General features: G+C 54.4%; 6 protein-coding genes across 6 annotated transcripts; 4 read left to right on the plus strand and 2 right to left on the minus strand.

Annotated features, from left to right (window-relative positions):
- Positions 1-15: 15 nt before the first annotated feature.
- PG997_014957 (ankyrin repeat-containing domain protein) lies at positions 16-3,550 on the plus strand (the record flags this gene model as incomplete). The annotated part of the gene is made up of 2 exons (XM_066819271.1): positions 16-3,155; positions 3,232-3,550. The coding sequence occupies 2 exons, from the start codon at positions 16-18 to the stop codon at positions 3,548-3,550; spliced, it is 3,459 nt and encodes a 1,152-aa protein (XP_066661459.1).
- A 24-nt stretch (positions 3,551-3,574) lies between these two features.
- Positions 3,575-5,032, plus strand: PG997_014958 (uncharacterized protein; the record flags this gene model as incomplete). The annotated part of the gene is made up of 3 exons (XM_066819272.1): positions 3,575-3,642; positions 3,701-4,004; positions 4,037-5,032. The coding sequence occupies 3 exons, from the start codon at positions 3,575-3,577 to the stop codon at positions 5,030-5,032; spliced, it is 1,368 nt and encodes a 455-aa protein (XP_066661460.1).
- Positions 5,033-5,193: 161 nt separating this feature from the next.
- On the minus strand, positions 5,194-6,511 carry PG997_014959 (FAD/NAD(P)-binding domain-containing protein; the record flags this gene model as incomplete). The annotated part of the gene is made up of 2 exons (XM_066819273.1): positions 5,194-6,140; positions 6,193-6,511. The coding sequence occupies 2 exons, from the start codon at positions 6,509-6,511 to the stop codon at positions 5,194-5,196; spliced, it is 1,266 nt and encodes a 421-aa protein (XP_066661461.1).
- Positions 6,512-7,640: 1,129 nt separating this feature from the next.
- Positions 7,641-9,438, minus strand: PG997_014960 (cytochrome P450; the record flags this gene model as incomplete). The annotated part of the gene is made up of 4 exons (XM_066819274.1): positions 7,641-8,639; positions 8,783-8,980; positions 9,046-9,179; positions 9,270-9,438. The coding sequence occupies 4 exons, from the start codon at positions 9,436-9,438 to the stop codon at positions 7,641-7,643; spliced, it is 1,500 nt and encodes a 499-aa protein (XP_066661462.1).
- Positions 9,439-10,631: 1,193 nt separating this feature from the next.
- On the plus strand, positions 10,632-11,952 carry PG997_014961 (uncharacterized protein; the record flags this gene model as incomplete). Its single annotated transcript, XM_066819275.1, has 5 exons — positions 10,632-10,778; positions 10,902-11,209; positions 11,272-11,346; positions 11,465-11,505; positions 11,570-11,952. 5 exons carry the CDS (start codon positions 10,632-10,634, stop codon positions 11,950-11,952), a joined length of 954 nt encoding a protein of 317 aa, XP_066661463.1.
- A 2,054-nt stretch (positions 11,953-14,006) lies between these two features.
- PG997_014962 (uncharacterized protein) lies at positions 14,007-14,848 on the plus strand (the record flags this gene model as incomplete). Its single annotated transcript, XM_066819276.1, has 3 exons — positions 14,007-14,133; positions 14,361-14,545; positions 14,639-14,848. 3 exons carry the CDS (start codon positions 14,007-14,009, stop codon positions 14,846-14,848), a joined length of 522 nt encoding a protein of 173 aa, XP_066661464.1.
- Between the last annotated feature and the right edge of the window lie 305 nt (positions 14,849-15,153).

The raw sequence follows: 15,153 nt of genomic DNA on the forward strand, positions 1-15,153 counted from the left end.
GCAAGAGACGATACAATGCCGAATCGACAGGAAAATTGCGCTGGAGTTATCACGGCTGACGGTCACGCGAGAGTCCAGATTGGGGACAGTCACAACCATACCGTCGTCAATAACTACCTGAACTCGAATCCAAAGCTTGCAGATTCTTACGATGGCGACACCGACGATGAGCAAGTGCGCACCGCGTTCCTCCTCCGACTCAATACCTCACCGTATGAGGACCGCAAGAATAGAAAACCGAATCGGGTGGAGGGCACCTGCGAATGGTTCACCACCCACGATCTCTTCCGGAGCTGGCAGGAAGAAAAATCGGCAATGCTATGGGTCTCTGCGGATCCGGGGTGTGGCAAATCGGTCCTCGCAAAATACCTGGTAGACGAGGTTATGGCTTCAGGCACTACCCGAACAACATGCTTTTTCTTCTTCAAGGACGACTTCGACGATCAGAAAACTCTGGAAGGCGCTCTTTGTTGTATTCTGCATCAACTCTTCGTCCAGAAGCCTGATCTGCTTCTGCACAAGTTTCTCGACAGTTTCGACGAAGAAGGAGAACAGCTCTTCTCATCGTTTGACGAGCTCTGGCGCATGTTGATTGAGGCAACCGGGCACCATAATCAAGGCGAAATAATATGCATTCTTGATGCTCTGGACGAATGTGTAGAGAATAAACGCCTAGCCGCGGCCTTGACACAATTCTATAACAACGACAAGATGGTTTCACCACTGAAGTTCCTCGTGACCAGCCGTCCATACCTTTATATTGGGCGAGAGTTAAAGGCTCTCGAAGACTCCCAGCCTACTATCCATCTCAGTGGAGAGAGCCCGGAAGAGGTAGACAAGATTTCCCAGGAGATCAACCTTGTCATCGGACAACGCATTAAGGAATTAGGCGAAATGCTCCGGCTTCCCATGGAAGAACTTCAGGGTTTGCATGCCGAAATCACTGCGATCAATCACCGAACATACCTATGGGTTCACCTCACGTTTTCTACATTGGAAGAGACCGTTTTTCTCTCCAGGGCGGAACTGCGTGCTAAGATCCACGAGCTGCCTCACACAGTCGAGGAAGCCTATGACGGCATACTGCGCAAGACTTGCGACCCCGACAAGGCTCGGAAGATCCTACACATTATTGTTGCCGCAGATAGACCACTAAGCCTCAAAGAGATGGCTGCCGCATTGGCTTTTCGAGGCGAGAGTCATCAGTGCCATCAAGACCTTGAACGAGACCTTACATCACCAGAAAGCCTGCACATCGCTATCCGAGAAGCCTGCGGGCTTTTCGTCGTTATTCAAGCCTCGGAAGTATTTCTTATTCACCAGACAGCAAAGGAGTTCCTGGTCTGCCTGCCGCCCGTACGAGCGACGACTTGTTCCCCCTTGAAATGGCAGTACTCCCTTGATCCAGAGGAGTCACACCATTTACTTTCAGAAATATGCATCAAGTACTTACTCCTTGCTGATTTTGAAAGACCGACGACAGTGGAAAGCTCTCGAGCAATAGGAGACGAGCGCCAATTCAGCTTCTTAGAGTACGCTGCGTGCAACTGGGCTTACCATTTCCGTCAAACACGTAACTCTGGCGCCAACCTGGAGCATCTGGCTCTGAAGCTTTGTGACGTCCGTTCGCCTTCTTGCTTGCACTGGCTAGGAGTGTACGGGGAAAAGCGAATGGATAAATGGATCTCCCTTGAACTGTCCACTTCTTTGCTCATCTCGTCCTATTTTGGCCTAGATAAGCTGGTCGCTTCCATCCTCCGAAACAGCAAAACCGATGTTGCTGTGAAGGGAACCTCTTATCACAGAACAGCTCTATCCTGGGCTAGTGAGAAGGGATACCTTGCGATAGTTGACCTGCTCCTGAAACACGTGAACAGATTTCAGGTGTTCTTCACAGACTGGTCAGCATCCCATACCAGCATTGTCAATCGGACTGATAGATTTGGTAGGACGCCACTTTGGTTTGCTGCAGCCAATGGTCATCTGGATATTGTGCAAGCCCTACTCCGCAAAGGCGCCAAGGTTGATGTTCGAGACCAACACGGATTTACCGCACTATCCTGGGCAACGCAACACGGGTACAGTGATATTGTGGCACTCCTACTCGAAAATGGAGCTCAACAAAAATCCAAAAGCAGCCAGATGGATTCTAGGTATCTAGATGGCTCTACCCCTCTTATAAAAGCTGCTCGAGATGGTGACGAAATCGTCTTGAAAATGCTGCTGAATGGGGGAGCCAAACCAGGTACTCAAGATTTCAATGGCAGAACGGCTTTGGTACACGCCTCAGAGAGAGGCTTCGACTCTGTTGTGAAGCTGCTTTTGGACCGGGGTGCTGATGTCGATGCTACCACAGCTTTACTGTATGCCGCGGCGCACGGCCACGACCGTGTCGTGAAGCTTCTTTTAGATCAAGACGCCGATGTGGGTCATTCTGATGCAGACGGGTGTACGGCATTGTTCCTTGCCTCATCCTGTGGCCATTATGCTACCGCCAAGCTGCTCATTGACCGAGGGGCTAACATCGAAACGACGAATAAACATGGCTTTACCTCATTGACAGCTGCTGCAAGCGGTGGCCACGACACTGTTGTCAAGCTGCTAATGAAACGAGAAGCTCGTATTATTAATAGCGAAGGGAACTCAGCTCTATCTCATGCAGCACATAGGGGCCACCTCGCTACTGTTAGGCTGATTCTGGAGCAAGGGGCCGGCATCGTGACTATGGATGAACTTGGAATATCTCTGGCATTTGCTTGTGACGAAGGTCACGCTGATGTTGTAGAGCTTTTCTTAGACCGAGGGGTCAGTGTTAACAGGCAGGATAGAGACAAAGGACGTACGGGTCTCTCGTTGGCTTCATCTAATGGCCGTGTCGCTGTAGTGAAGCTGCTTCTAGACCGAGGGGCCAGCATTCAAGCCGAAGACAACAATGGTGCCCGGGCTCTGATGTACGCCTCGGTGGGTGGCCATATTCCCGTCATGGAGATGCTTTTAGATCGATACTGGTGGACCGACATTAATGCCCAAGATAACGATGGTTGGACAGCTCTGATCTACGGCGCGTGGAAAGGTCGTATCGCCGTTGTGGAGTTGCTTTTAGACCGAGGGGCCGGCATGGATGTCCGAGACCACGATGGTTGGACGGCTCTGATGTACGCTACGCGGGAAGGTCATCACGCCGTTGTGGAGTTGCTGCGTGGTCGGAATGCTCATAATCACGTCTCACAGTTTGGCCTTGGCAATGTTGCCAGAGGCACCAGACGAAGACGTTGACAAGCAGCACCAGTTTGACCGCTGGGGCTTGCGGATCACCCCCAGACCGAGCTTCGATTACCCCACGTCCAAGTTCCGCACTCTCCTGGTCGGCTATTTCTGGCTATCTTCGGCCCCGCGATTGGCCTACCCATACAGCGACCGTATCATTCCTCCCATCACATGGAGCAACGATCACCTCCGAATGTCGCTGGAACCAATGCAACAATACTCTCTTCTTCAACAATTTGTCGTGCTTGCTATCCTGACCAACATCGTAATCTCGTTCCAATAGCCTAACACCTGATTCTGCAAAACAATGCCTGTCACGAGCTTTGATTTCAAGGAGAAGTACCGATATCAGAATGGCTTCGACTCGTACCATGAGTAAGTGTCCATTTATTTGAGCCTCTGTGCGATTAAATTGCTCACTGCCGCCTTCCAGGACGGAGTCAGTAGAAGGTGCTCTGCCTATAGGCCAAAACTCCCCTCAGAAGCCGCCCCACGGCTTGTACGCCGAGAAGCTGTCCGGCACGGCCTTCACAGCACCGCGGCACGAGAACAAGCAATCATGGCTCTACCGCATTCTCCCATCCTGCGCGCACCCGCCGTTCCAGGAGGACACGACGGGACCGTTCACTTCAGATAAGCCATACAGCGCCTCCAAGCTCCAGTACATCCCCAATCAATTGCGGTGGGACCCGTTCGACCACGATGGGCAGACGGACTTCCTGTCCGGTCTGAGGCTCGTCGCTGGCGCGGGGACCCAACACTCAAGCAGGGAATTGGCATGTACATCTACGCTGCTGGGAAGTCTATGGATGAACGAAGCGCATTCTCCTCGGCTGACGGTGACCTGTTGATCGTAACTCAAGACGGAGTGCTGGAAATCCGTACCGAGCTCGGCTGGCTACTTGTGCGGCCCATGGAAATCTGTGTTATCCCACGCGGTATCAAGTACCAGGTTCACCTCCCGAGTGGCCCGGTCCGCGGATACGCCCTCGAACTCTACCAGGGCCATTTCACCCTCCCAGAACTGGGCCCCATCGGCTCCAACGGCCTAGCCAACGCCCGCGACTTCCAAGCGCCCGTCGCCTGCTTCAGCGAAGACAGCGGCGTCACGGCGGCCGAGGGCCCCAACACGTACACCATCACGGCCAAGTTTAACAACACGCTCTTCACGACGCAGCAGGCCCACACCCCCTTCGACGTGGTGGCGTGGCACGGCAACTACTACCCCTACAAGTACGACCTGGGCCGGTTCAACACGATCGGGTCCGTCTCATTCGACCACCCGGACCCGTCCATCTTCACGGTGTTGACGGCGCAGTCGGACCACGCGGGCACGGCCATCGCCGACTTCGTCATCTTCCCGCCGCGCTGGCTGGTGGCCGACGACACGTTCCGGCCGCCCTGGTACCACCGCAACACCATGTCCGAGTTCATGGGCCTGATCGACGGCGTGTACGACGCCAAGAAGGGCGGCCAGGGCGGCTTCATGCCCGGCGGCGCCAGCCTGCACAACGTCATGAGCGGCCACGGGCCCGACGCCGCGAGCTACGAGGGCGCGCGCGGCGCGGAGCTGAAACCCGTGCACTTCGGCAAGGGCAGCTGCGCCTTCATGTTCGAGAGCTGCCTCATGGTCGGCGTCACCGAGTGGGGGCTCAATACGTGCCAGAAGGTGCAGAACGCCTACGTCGACCACAGCTGGGGCGCCGTCAAGGTGCACTGGAAGAAGCCGGAGGGGGCGAGCACGGATGGGCATCTCCTTAAATGAGCGAAAGTTAGGTGATTGAAGCAAGCGTGCTCTAATATACATACATATACTAAATTGACGGTAATAAGGGGAAATTGCAGGGTATTATCTCGTTAAGTAGCCGAACAAAAAACCAAAACAGTCTAATACACACATTACATGACCCCTCTCCTGTGTTTTTCTCATTCTGCCAGCTTGAGTTCGGGGTATTCGGGGAGTGGTATACCGCCCTTGTCCTCGGGCATCAAGCTAAGAGCCAGCCTATCAATCTTGAGCGTCGTGACAAATTTGCCCAACGAGTGCAGGAACCAGATCCCCCAGTCCGTCTGCGGCGCCGCAATGGTCGGCGCGCCGGGCATCAGGGCCTGGACCTCGTCGACGAACGGCCGCAGGATCCGATCGTAGCCCGCCAGCGCGGCCTGCACGTCGTCCTGGTGCCGCGCCAGCTCGCCCGCCAGCACGTACGCGCCGACCAGCGACGCCGTCGTGCCGCACCCGGAGATGGGGCTGGGGCAGTAGCCCGCGTCGCCCAGCAGGACGACGCGGCCCTTCGACCACGACTCCATCTTGACCTGCCCGGCCTCGTGCGCGTAAAAATCGTCGGTGCCTTCCAGCCCCGCGAACACGCGCTCACGGCACCACGCGTCGCTGTCCTCGAAGAACGCGCGCCAGATCCGCTTCTGCTCGGCCACGCTCTTCTTCCCGGTGGCCCCCGTCGCGTCGCGCAGCGTCGCCGCCTGCGCGCCGTCGTTGCAGAACAGGTAGCACTGCGTGTCGGGCCGGTTGTTGGACCGGAACGCGATCATACGCCGGCCGGACAGGTGGTGCACCACCGCGACGTCGCTGTCGTGCGCATCGTCGCGCGGGATCGTGAAGTAGGCGCCGTAGCTGTGCAGGGTGTGGAACGCGGCGCGGCCCGCCGCGTCGCCCCAGGCTTGGCGGCGGGTGCGGGAGCCCTGGCCGTCGGCGCCGACTACCAGGTCGAAGTGCTGGTGTCGGCCGTTGCTGAGTTTCACGTCGACGCCGCCGTCGCCGTTCTCCTTTTGGGTAATGGACTCCACCGACACCCCGAATTCGTACGTGACACCACCGCCCCCCTCGCCTCTCCGCCTCCTCCGACGCCCGCAGGCTGGCCTCGTACAGCACCCGCACCAGGTCCCCGCGCATGATCTCGTACTCACTCGTGAGCCCCTGGCCGCCCTTGCCCGAATCGTTGACGCCGACCTGGAACTGGGCGCTGCCGCGCTTGTCCACGAAGGCGACGCCCCGCTCGTGCACGCAGACGTCCCGCACGGCGTCCAGCAGGCCCAGCTTGCGCATCACGGGGATCCCCTGCGCGCGCAGGTCGATCTGCTGCCCGCCCGTGCGCAGGGCGTCGCAGCGCTCGACCACGGTGATGCGGTACGCGGCGGACGGGTCCGCGGCGGCGGCGCGGAGGAGGAGCGTGGCCAGGGCGGGGCCGCAGACGCCGGCGCCGACGATGAGGATGTCTAGGGGCATGGCTGGCGCTGGAGTGCTTCGGGTTGGTAAATATTTACCTAGGGGGAAGAGTGGGTAAGTACTTAGGTATCGATGTGGTGGGTGGGCACGATGCCTTCTTTGGGGATCTGGTCAAACAAGAGGGAGACGTTCTTGTTGCACCTCGTTGTAAGCAGTAAATGGTGTTGGTTGATTGATATGGTATCGCATTGATGAACTTCACGAAACTTGGGAAATTGCGGTGTGGATGCGTCTATCTGTTGAATACATGACCAGTCTATATATTTCTCTCTCTATATTCCATATCAAATGTCAAATGACCGAATAATACTGCAAACGCCGTAGCGGCCCTCGATGCCGCCCGAGATCCATCAGATCCATCGTTGCCGATGCTATGGAATGTGCGGTACGAGTCAGGTTTCAGCCGCCAGTCCAGCAAGTCTACGACGTCACCACTAACAGTCGACCAGACGAGGGGCGGCGCTTGGGATCGTTAGCAGCTTAGCTGCCCTGGGAATGGGGGATGCGCGGCGCTGCAACTCGGGCCTTCCAGGCACTAATTCGGCAATTTCGAACGAACTGCCTCTGGAGTAAAATCCATCTTCGGCCGATCATGGTTTGTACGATCTTCGGGGCTCGGTCATCAGCCAAGTCCGACGTTTTGGGCCTGCTCATCGTAACTGCAATTGCTTGGCGGCCGTTTCAAGCCGTGGCTGACTGCGGTTTTCATTTCTTACCTCATAGACGTTTCGATTTGGTAGTTAACGCCATTTTCAGTCAATTGTGATATTTATTGTTTGTCGACTCATCTTCATCTTGGTCATTTTCTCTGACGGGGCCAGCCGAGCTGATTACCTCCCCCGTTTAATTCCTTTGATCGCCTCAGTATTGGGTACTGGTACCGTTGCTCCTTTCTATCATAGACGACATGGGCAAATACTTGGGCGACGTGTGGAAACAAGAATTGAACGACGAATCGGGAGTAAGGAGAGCATTCAGGCATGAGCAGTGGTGAGGTTGGACAAGGTCACGCAAGAAACGGGGAAGGAAGTGATTCTGCAAACCCCCACGTTGTATGGGATACAAAGACTAGATCTAGCAATGCAGATCGACTTGACATAAACCCGCTTTTGCTGCCCGTTTCCGCAAATCAGTGGCCAACTGCTCTCATCTTGAGCCTGACCTCCAATCCGCCCTCCTGCCTAGGGAACCAGCTATTAGTGACGCGCCACCGCGACGCCAGGTTCGCCAGCTCGATGTCGTAGCGGACGGCCAGCGTCGCGACCACCTTATACGCCTGGAGCAGCGCAAGGTTCTTGCCGATGCAGACGCGCGCACCCGCCCCGAATGACAGGTCCGCCGCGTTCATCGCCGCCAGCCGCGCTTGGTACGCCGCTTCCGGCTCTTCCTCGCCCTTCAGCCAGCGGTCGGGGCGAAACGCGTCGGCGTCGTCGCCGTACACGGATGTGTTACGCGCTACCACGTACGGATTCAGTCCTACGATGGTGCCGGCGGGGACGAATCTTTGATTTTGATCCTGATCCTTGCTGGCTTCGGTGCTTGTGGCAGATGGGATCACGAGCCTGCCTTCGGGAACGTATCGCTCGAGGTTCATCGCCACGCCGGGCAACATGCGTATCGCTTCGCGCATGACGGCTTCGAGGTACGGACTTGATCGGGCGTCGCGCCAGCTGACGGGCCTCGTTTTATCTTCCACGATTCCGTCGAGCTCCTTCTGCAGTCGCGACCAAACAGCCAGGTCCCGGATTCCGTAGTAGAACACAGAGCGAAGTGTGATGGCCGTAGTGTCGGCTCCTGCGAGAAGGTTGATCATCAAGTACGAGATGATCATCGAGTCGTCGACTGTTTCGGGATCCGATTTCTTTACCTCGATGAATTTGTCTAGGTAGTCTGGCTGCGCCGGGTCGTGGTAACTGCTATCTGTTCCCTGGGAACGGTCAACGAGGTGCTGTAGGGCAATGTTGACAGCCGCTCCGAAAGATGGTGGCCCGATCCGATGTACTGGGTTCTTGTCCAGCCAATAGTCTAAGACGGGAATCTGACTCACGGCGGCAAAGTAGTCGGTTGACTTCTTTGCCGCGTGAAGAACTCCATTGAAGTCGCATCCCTTCTCGAGGAATCCGATAGGCTGGCTGAAGGTGACTGTCCCAACGACATCCCATGCGACTGACGGGGTTAGGCCTGGACCAATTTCAAGGGTTGAGAGATGGGTAACTCACAAAAAAGAAGCCATTGGTCCAGACTGCATTCAGCGCCCTTGCTTTTCTTGACGTAACGTGATTCCAATGTCGTGCAGAACTCAGTGAGTACGTTGTCAATGTGAGGCTCAAGAGGTAGGACACCATTCGTGGAGTAGTGCTTCGAGATGGGCTTTCTCCACAGGGTGTGTATTCCCGGGTCCGTCTGGCTGAAGATGTTGTACACAATCTTCCCATCCACTATTGAGCTCGAGCCGTGGTAGAACTCGGTCTGCCAAATATGTCCAATTCATCAGGTCAATTGTCTCATATCAGCATCTGGATCGTCACATGTACCTTTTTCCATTGAGCTTTGGTGCTGTAAAATATCTTGACCAATTCGGGCACATCCAGATCCAATATGTTCGGCCCCAACCGAACAATAGGGCCATATTTCCTGTGAAGCTCGTGGATCACAACATGAGACCGACCTCGACAGGTGATATACAAACGCCACAAGTTAGTAACTCCTAGTCGGAACTAGCTGTCAGTTCGCGAACCAATGTGGGAGTGTAGCCTACCCTTACTCGCAAGGATCGGACCTGGGTACTGCTTCAATGGATCTCGCTGATGAAGAAATAAAACAAGGGATATGAGCGCGACCAATGGCAGAAATACCCGTAAAAGGTCAGGGTCAAGACTGAGTGTTGTCCTCCGGAGAACATCGAGAAGTGTGGTGGCAGAGTCCATGATGAGTTGGTGTGGTGAACAATTGCGACTCGGCAAACCTCGTATGCAGCGTTTCCATGGTTATCTCAAGGTAATGCGATATGTTTGCTGCAAACACTAGTCGCCTTTTCTCCCCGAAGAACTCAAGTGCTAGATAAATCCTGGGAGTCATGGTCGGTGGCATCGGCTGAATGGCAACGCGGAGAACAGGGAAGATTTACAAAAATGCACCTGTAGGCACATGAGGCTTAAAAAAGGCTCTTGTACTGGGTGATGGTTGTAGCGACGAACTTCGATGGGGTGGAAAGCCCAGGGTGTAATGCGTGTGACGAGTTACCTCATGCATATGGCAAGTTTAGTGATTTCCATCATCTAGTTGGATGCGGAATGTTTGGGTTCCAAACGTCCACGGTGTCAGTACCGGGATAGAGGTAGCATTCAATGTTGTTGGTTGGTTCCAAGTTATGCGATGTGCCAACCTGCAAGCCAGGGCTTCGGTAACGACCGTGGAATGTTTCGTCGCAAGCCACGGGCAAAGTCTTAGCAAGCAAGCACACCGCTGTTTGTCGTATAAGCTGAGTCAATCGAACATGCGCACATAAATCAGGAGGTTGAATATATGCTGCGCTTATTTGGGATATCCGAGTTTTGGATGTAAGGAACGTCGTCCAAAGCTGGGTAGCCTGCGGTGCATCGGGGTGGGGGGTCATAGGCGACTGCGTCTTGTTCACGATGTTCGCTTTCAAGGGAGACTGGTCTTGAATCCATGCCAGCAGCATCTTAGGGAGACTTGGCGACACTCGATGGCCACAGTACAGCAAACATGCATTTCCAAAGCCACCAAAATCGACCCGGTTTGTCGCTGATCAATCCTCATAGCCACGACTTTCAATCGGCTTGATTCGCCCGTGCATCTCTTGGGCCATGAGCCCCAACGAGCTTTAGGTCTGCTTGCTTACGGAAAAGCAGCGAGAATGAGTAATGAAACGTGCCATGAGCCCCAACGAGCTTTAGGTCTGCTTGCTTACGGAAAAGCAGCGAGAATGAGTAATGAAACGTGCAAGGTTGGCGCACTCCGATCAGAGGATCAAGGTATCCTTTTTAGCTGTCCGCTTTCCAGGTGCAGTGCACAGGTCTTCTCAGCTCGTCGGGAAACCACAAGGAATATCCCAATTGAAACCATTCACGCTGCGGTCCATCCACCCTGCGGCAAGATGATTGATGGGCGCGGAGGCGAGACACTGGTCCTGGTGTGGACTCTTTCGGGCGTCTCACTGCTGATGGTTCTTCTCCGAATGTATACCCGTGTCGCTATTGTTCGATCCATCGGTGCTGATGACTATGCGTATGCCACGGCGGGAGTAAGTAGCACCCAAGAAACGATGATAGCGGATTGCCAGTCGGCCGCTAACTTCCATATGAAGGTATTCTTTATCCTGTACACGATATTCACCCACATTTCAGCACTCTATGGATTTGGCCAGCATATACACACTCTGAGTCCCGACGACGCAGCTTCGGCGGTATTTTGGGAGATCATGTGCCAAGCGGCGGCAGTGATAAGCATGGCGCTGGCCAAAATCTCTCTTGCGCTTTTCCTCTTGCGCATTGTGGTGGTTGCCTGGCACAAGATAGCCATATGGACGTCGATAATCTCCCTCTCCATCATCTCGACATCAGCGTCGGTGGTGCTGTGGACACAGTGCCGACCAGTCAACAAGATCTGGGATAGGGAAAGGGTGGGGGGGTATTTGCGATACTCCTTTGACCCCAGCTGCAACAACGCTTGGATGTGAGTATGCCGTTTTTCGTGTAGGGATCACCATATGTAACATGCAGCTGAACATCATATAGCTTGGTGTGTGGTGGTCGATTTCTTCCTGGCCATCTTCCCCTGGTTGTTCATTTGGAAATTGAACATGCCAAAGCGTGAGAAAGTCACGATAGCTGGGAGTATGAGCCTCGGAGTATTGTAAGTTGATGTCAAGCCCCGTTCCAATTGGCACTTCCCTGAAACAGAAAGCGCTGGAATCGCGGGAATAGTCAGAACGGTGGAACTTGGCGGCCTCGATGGTCCAGACTTCACTTGTGAGTTGTTCCTGTTACGTTGGATGATAGGCGAACGTGGAGAGTAACAGCTGTGGTGCAACAGACAAGACGGCGCCGTTGGTCATCTGGTCCGCCGTCGAAATAGCCGTGACCATGGTCTGTATCGTCATCCCCGTCATCCGGCCCCTATACCGAACCATTTCCGAATCGGCCAGGTCGTCATCCTCGTATCAGAAGCACGGCGCAGGGAGAGATCTTTCCCAGCGAGATTCATCGGTCCAGCTTCGAACCATTGAAGGTAGTTCGGTTGACGGGGCGGAGTATCTGTCACCCAACGACTTGCTGAAGCGGGATATGAGGCTCGGTCTCCGAACACTCTCCATCACGCATATTGTCAGCAACAAGCCCAGTCAGGAGGAGATGCTCAGGGACGAGTACCAAAATAGTGTCAAAGTCACGGACGAGGTTTCTGTCTCACGTGAATAGCAAACCTATTTAAGATGCAGTTCTTGTGGTACGTTACCGGTATGCCGAGACTGACTCGCTGGTGGTGCGTTGCGTTGATGGGCTGTTACTTGCATGGTGATTCTGGTAATCTCGCATTGCAACAGGCCCCAGTCGGACGCTGGGCAAGCCCGCGTGACTGCTTGTCGGCGGGGCTGCGGGGTTGGTTTGACGGTTCAACAGACAGCTCCATCATTTGCCGACGAACATCGCTGGGTTGATTCTACCGCGACGAAAAAGCACTCGTCAGCTCCGATATTGGCAAGCCTGGGCCGTTCTCCTATCTACGGCCATGAAAACAACTTGATAGAGCCCCTAATCACCTGATAAACATCACTGCGAGTATCGGTGTACGACAAGAATATGGGAGCAAATTATGACGGACTGATAGCATCAGTGGTGTTTTGCGGGCCACCATCTTCAAACGGCAATGAAGCTTGGGTGGAGCTTGGGGCAGCTTTTGTCCACTCATCGGCGCCCAGAGCTGTTTGCACTTTAGGTCGTAGTGTCTGCAATTGGCCTTGCCGCCTTGGCTTCCGGCCCTGGTTGCTTGAGAGAGTAATGACCTTCAGTACCAGGTAAAGTATTCCCTAAATCAGATCAGGCAGATTCGTTCTGCAAGACTGGAGATGCAGGTCTTTTTAGAAACATCCTGGCATGCTGCCGTTGAACCTGACGGAGGGCCTTCATGGAGGAGAGGGAATGTCAATTCAATTCCCATGACATCCGGAGGGCGGCCAATAGTCAGTTGACATCCGAGATTGCCCGACATCGATCCACCTGCAAGTAGGCAATGAGGAATCCCGAGCATGTTTAAGGGCATCCTTCAATTGATAGACGTATCACTCAGCATCAATTTGGTTTTGTCAATTACTGTATCTCAGATCCAAAATAAGGTACAATCAATTGCAACCTTCAAGAATCCCCAAAAGGAGCAGCTCCGGGACGGACGGTGGAATTGGAAGCTCCTGCAGCAGCAGAGCTGTTAGCTTCGTAGCTGGCACTGGTGACTGGCCACTTACTGGGGGAAAGAACAGTTAGTGGGTGGGACCCCTCTTTAGCCGCGCACTGTAGGTGGGGATACCCCAGAAAATAGGGAATCTGGGGAAGTCGCCCTCGCTACCCGGCCGGCATGACGCTGGCTGGGCGTTGGCCCACGCCCAATGCGCGGCTGCAGCAGCTAGACCAAACCGGATGGGGCAAGTATGATGTGAGGATGTTGTCGAACGAGGTCAAACGATGTCCAACAGCTGAGCGGCCGCGCATGTACCTGAGCTTAGCAAATGTCACGCGATCGCACCACCGCCATTGCCCATTCCTGCGTCGTTCCCTCTGTTAGCACTCTACCTCGCTTCTGCTCGTCTGCCTGCTCGCTGCTTCCCTCGTTCTCTCGTTCTACCCCGCCTGACGAAACTGTGTTGATGAGCCCACGGCGGCCAATCGAAGCTCCAAACGCTAAAGCTGATTGATGGTCAGCTGCCCTCTTGTCGCTGTTGATCCCCTTCAATGTTGTGTCCCCCCAGCCCGCGGTGCCCACCACTTACATCCGGCCCCAGGTACCCTCCCAATACGCCCGGCGAGTGTTCGGTACTTGCGAACCATGGGCACGCGAGGTACTGCATCTCTGCATCGCGGGATTTCGTAGCTTCCCTTTGTCATCCCATATGTGTCAAAGGTACCATTCAACTCCCTGGCCCTCCGTCCCTTTTTCCCCTCATCGCAATAATGATAACCCCGTCCTTTCCCCGTTTGTTCCTCGATCTTCCCTCTTAATCCCCATCATCATCCTGTGATTCAACACCTTTATCATCACCATCGCCATAGTGTCTCGTTGTTACTGCATCGCAAACACCAGTCAGTCAATCAGACAAGCTCCCCTAACCAGTAAATAGCTCAGGGTCACTGCCTAGCTCTTTACTACAAACACAAACACCTCTGAATCACCCCAGATATATCTCCTGTCATTCCTCTTCTACCCCGCGTAGAAGAAATCACTTCCCCTTCCCACGGTCCTATTCAGACAACACCCAGCCACCATGACGGAACCGCTCACCAAGGTCGACTCTGCCGTCCAAGGCCTGGAGAACAAGATCACCTCCCCGGCCAAGGAGAAGCGTAGAGCGAGCTCCTATGCTGAGGGTGTTATGAACATTGAAGAGCTGAGTAAGTGCCTTCCCATGACTGCATGACTTTGAGAACTTGAATTGACCGGCTGTAACAATAGAGACGAACCGTACTCCCATTGAGGTTGCGATTGAAACCCAGCGGACAGGATGGTAAGTTGTGGTTTTGACTTTCTGCCCACTGCTGCTCTCCTTCATTGCCCCTATGTCTCGCCCACCCGCCCTGTCCAATTACCCCGCACGGGACTGACACCGAGGGAACTACAGGAAGATCAACACCTCTTCCTCCACGGTGGAAGAGAAGGAGATCCTGTCGAAGCATCTCACCGAGCCCCCCGGTCAAGAGGATTGACCTCGTCACCTCTCTGGGCATGAAGATCACCGCACGGAGCATGAAGGGCGTCACGATCAAGGACGCCCTAGATGCGATCCACAAGGCGAACAAGAAGAGGGTAAGCATACCCAGTCATATGCAATCGCATTGCATCTTTTGATGCGAGGGACGTTGCTTCTGAAGGACTGTCTAACTAACTACTTCCCCACAGAGCGATGATGAGCTTGAGAAGCCCTACCTAGAAGGCTTCGAGTGGGCTGCAAACAACCCTCCAGCGTACATGACCAAGGAAGAGGACATCGAGAAGTACAAGGATGAGGAGTGGACTGTTCTGCACATCCGCCTCCAATCCACACCGACCGTGTCCAGCTCCAGCGGCGGCGGCAAGAAGAAGAAGAACAAGAACAAGGACGACGCATAGATGTCAGACTTGGAGATCCGGTGTGGTCGCATCACCACATCACTACACGTCAGTGAGGCTCGAAGATGTTGGAACCAGTGTCAGTGTGTAGGGTTCATCATTTCAAATGTGTGGCAGTGAATAATATGTTGCTGTACTGTGCAGGTGCATGCACAGCATATCTATCTCACAGTCCGATTCGATCGATATGACCTACGTGCCAAGTGAATTGGCGAAGTGATTCATGCTGGGCTATCTACGCGCAAAGCTAGACTCTTACATTCGAAGATGCAATGAGCCTAACCCATATGACCATTGCCTACGTA

This window comes from Apiospora hydei (assembly GCF_038363865.1).
Source record: "Apiospora hydei strain CBS 114990 chromosome Unknown utg000010l_segment0_segment0, whole genome shotgun sequence".
Classification (NCBI taxonomy): domain Eukaryota; kingdom Fungi; phylum Ascomycota; class Sordariomycetes; order Amphisphaeriales; family Apiosporaceae; genus Apiospora; species Apiospora hydei.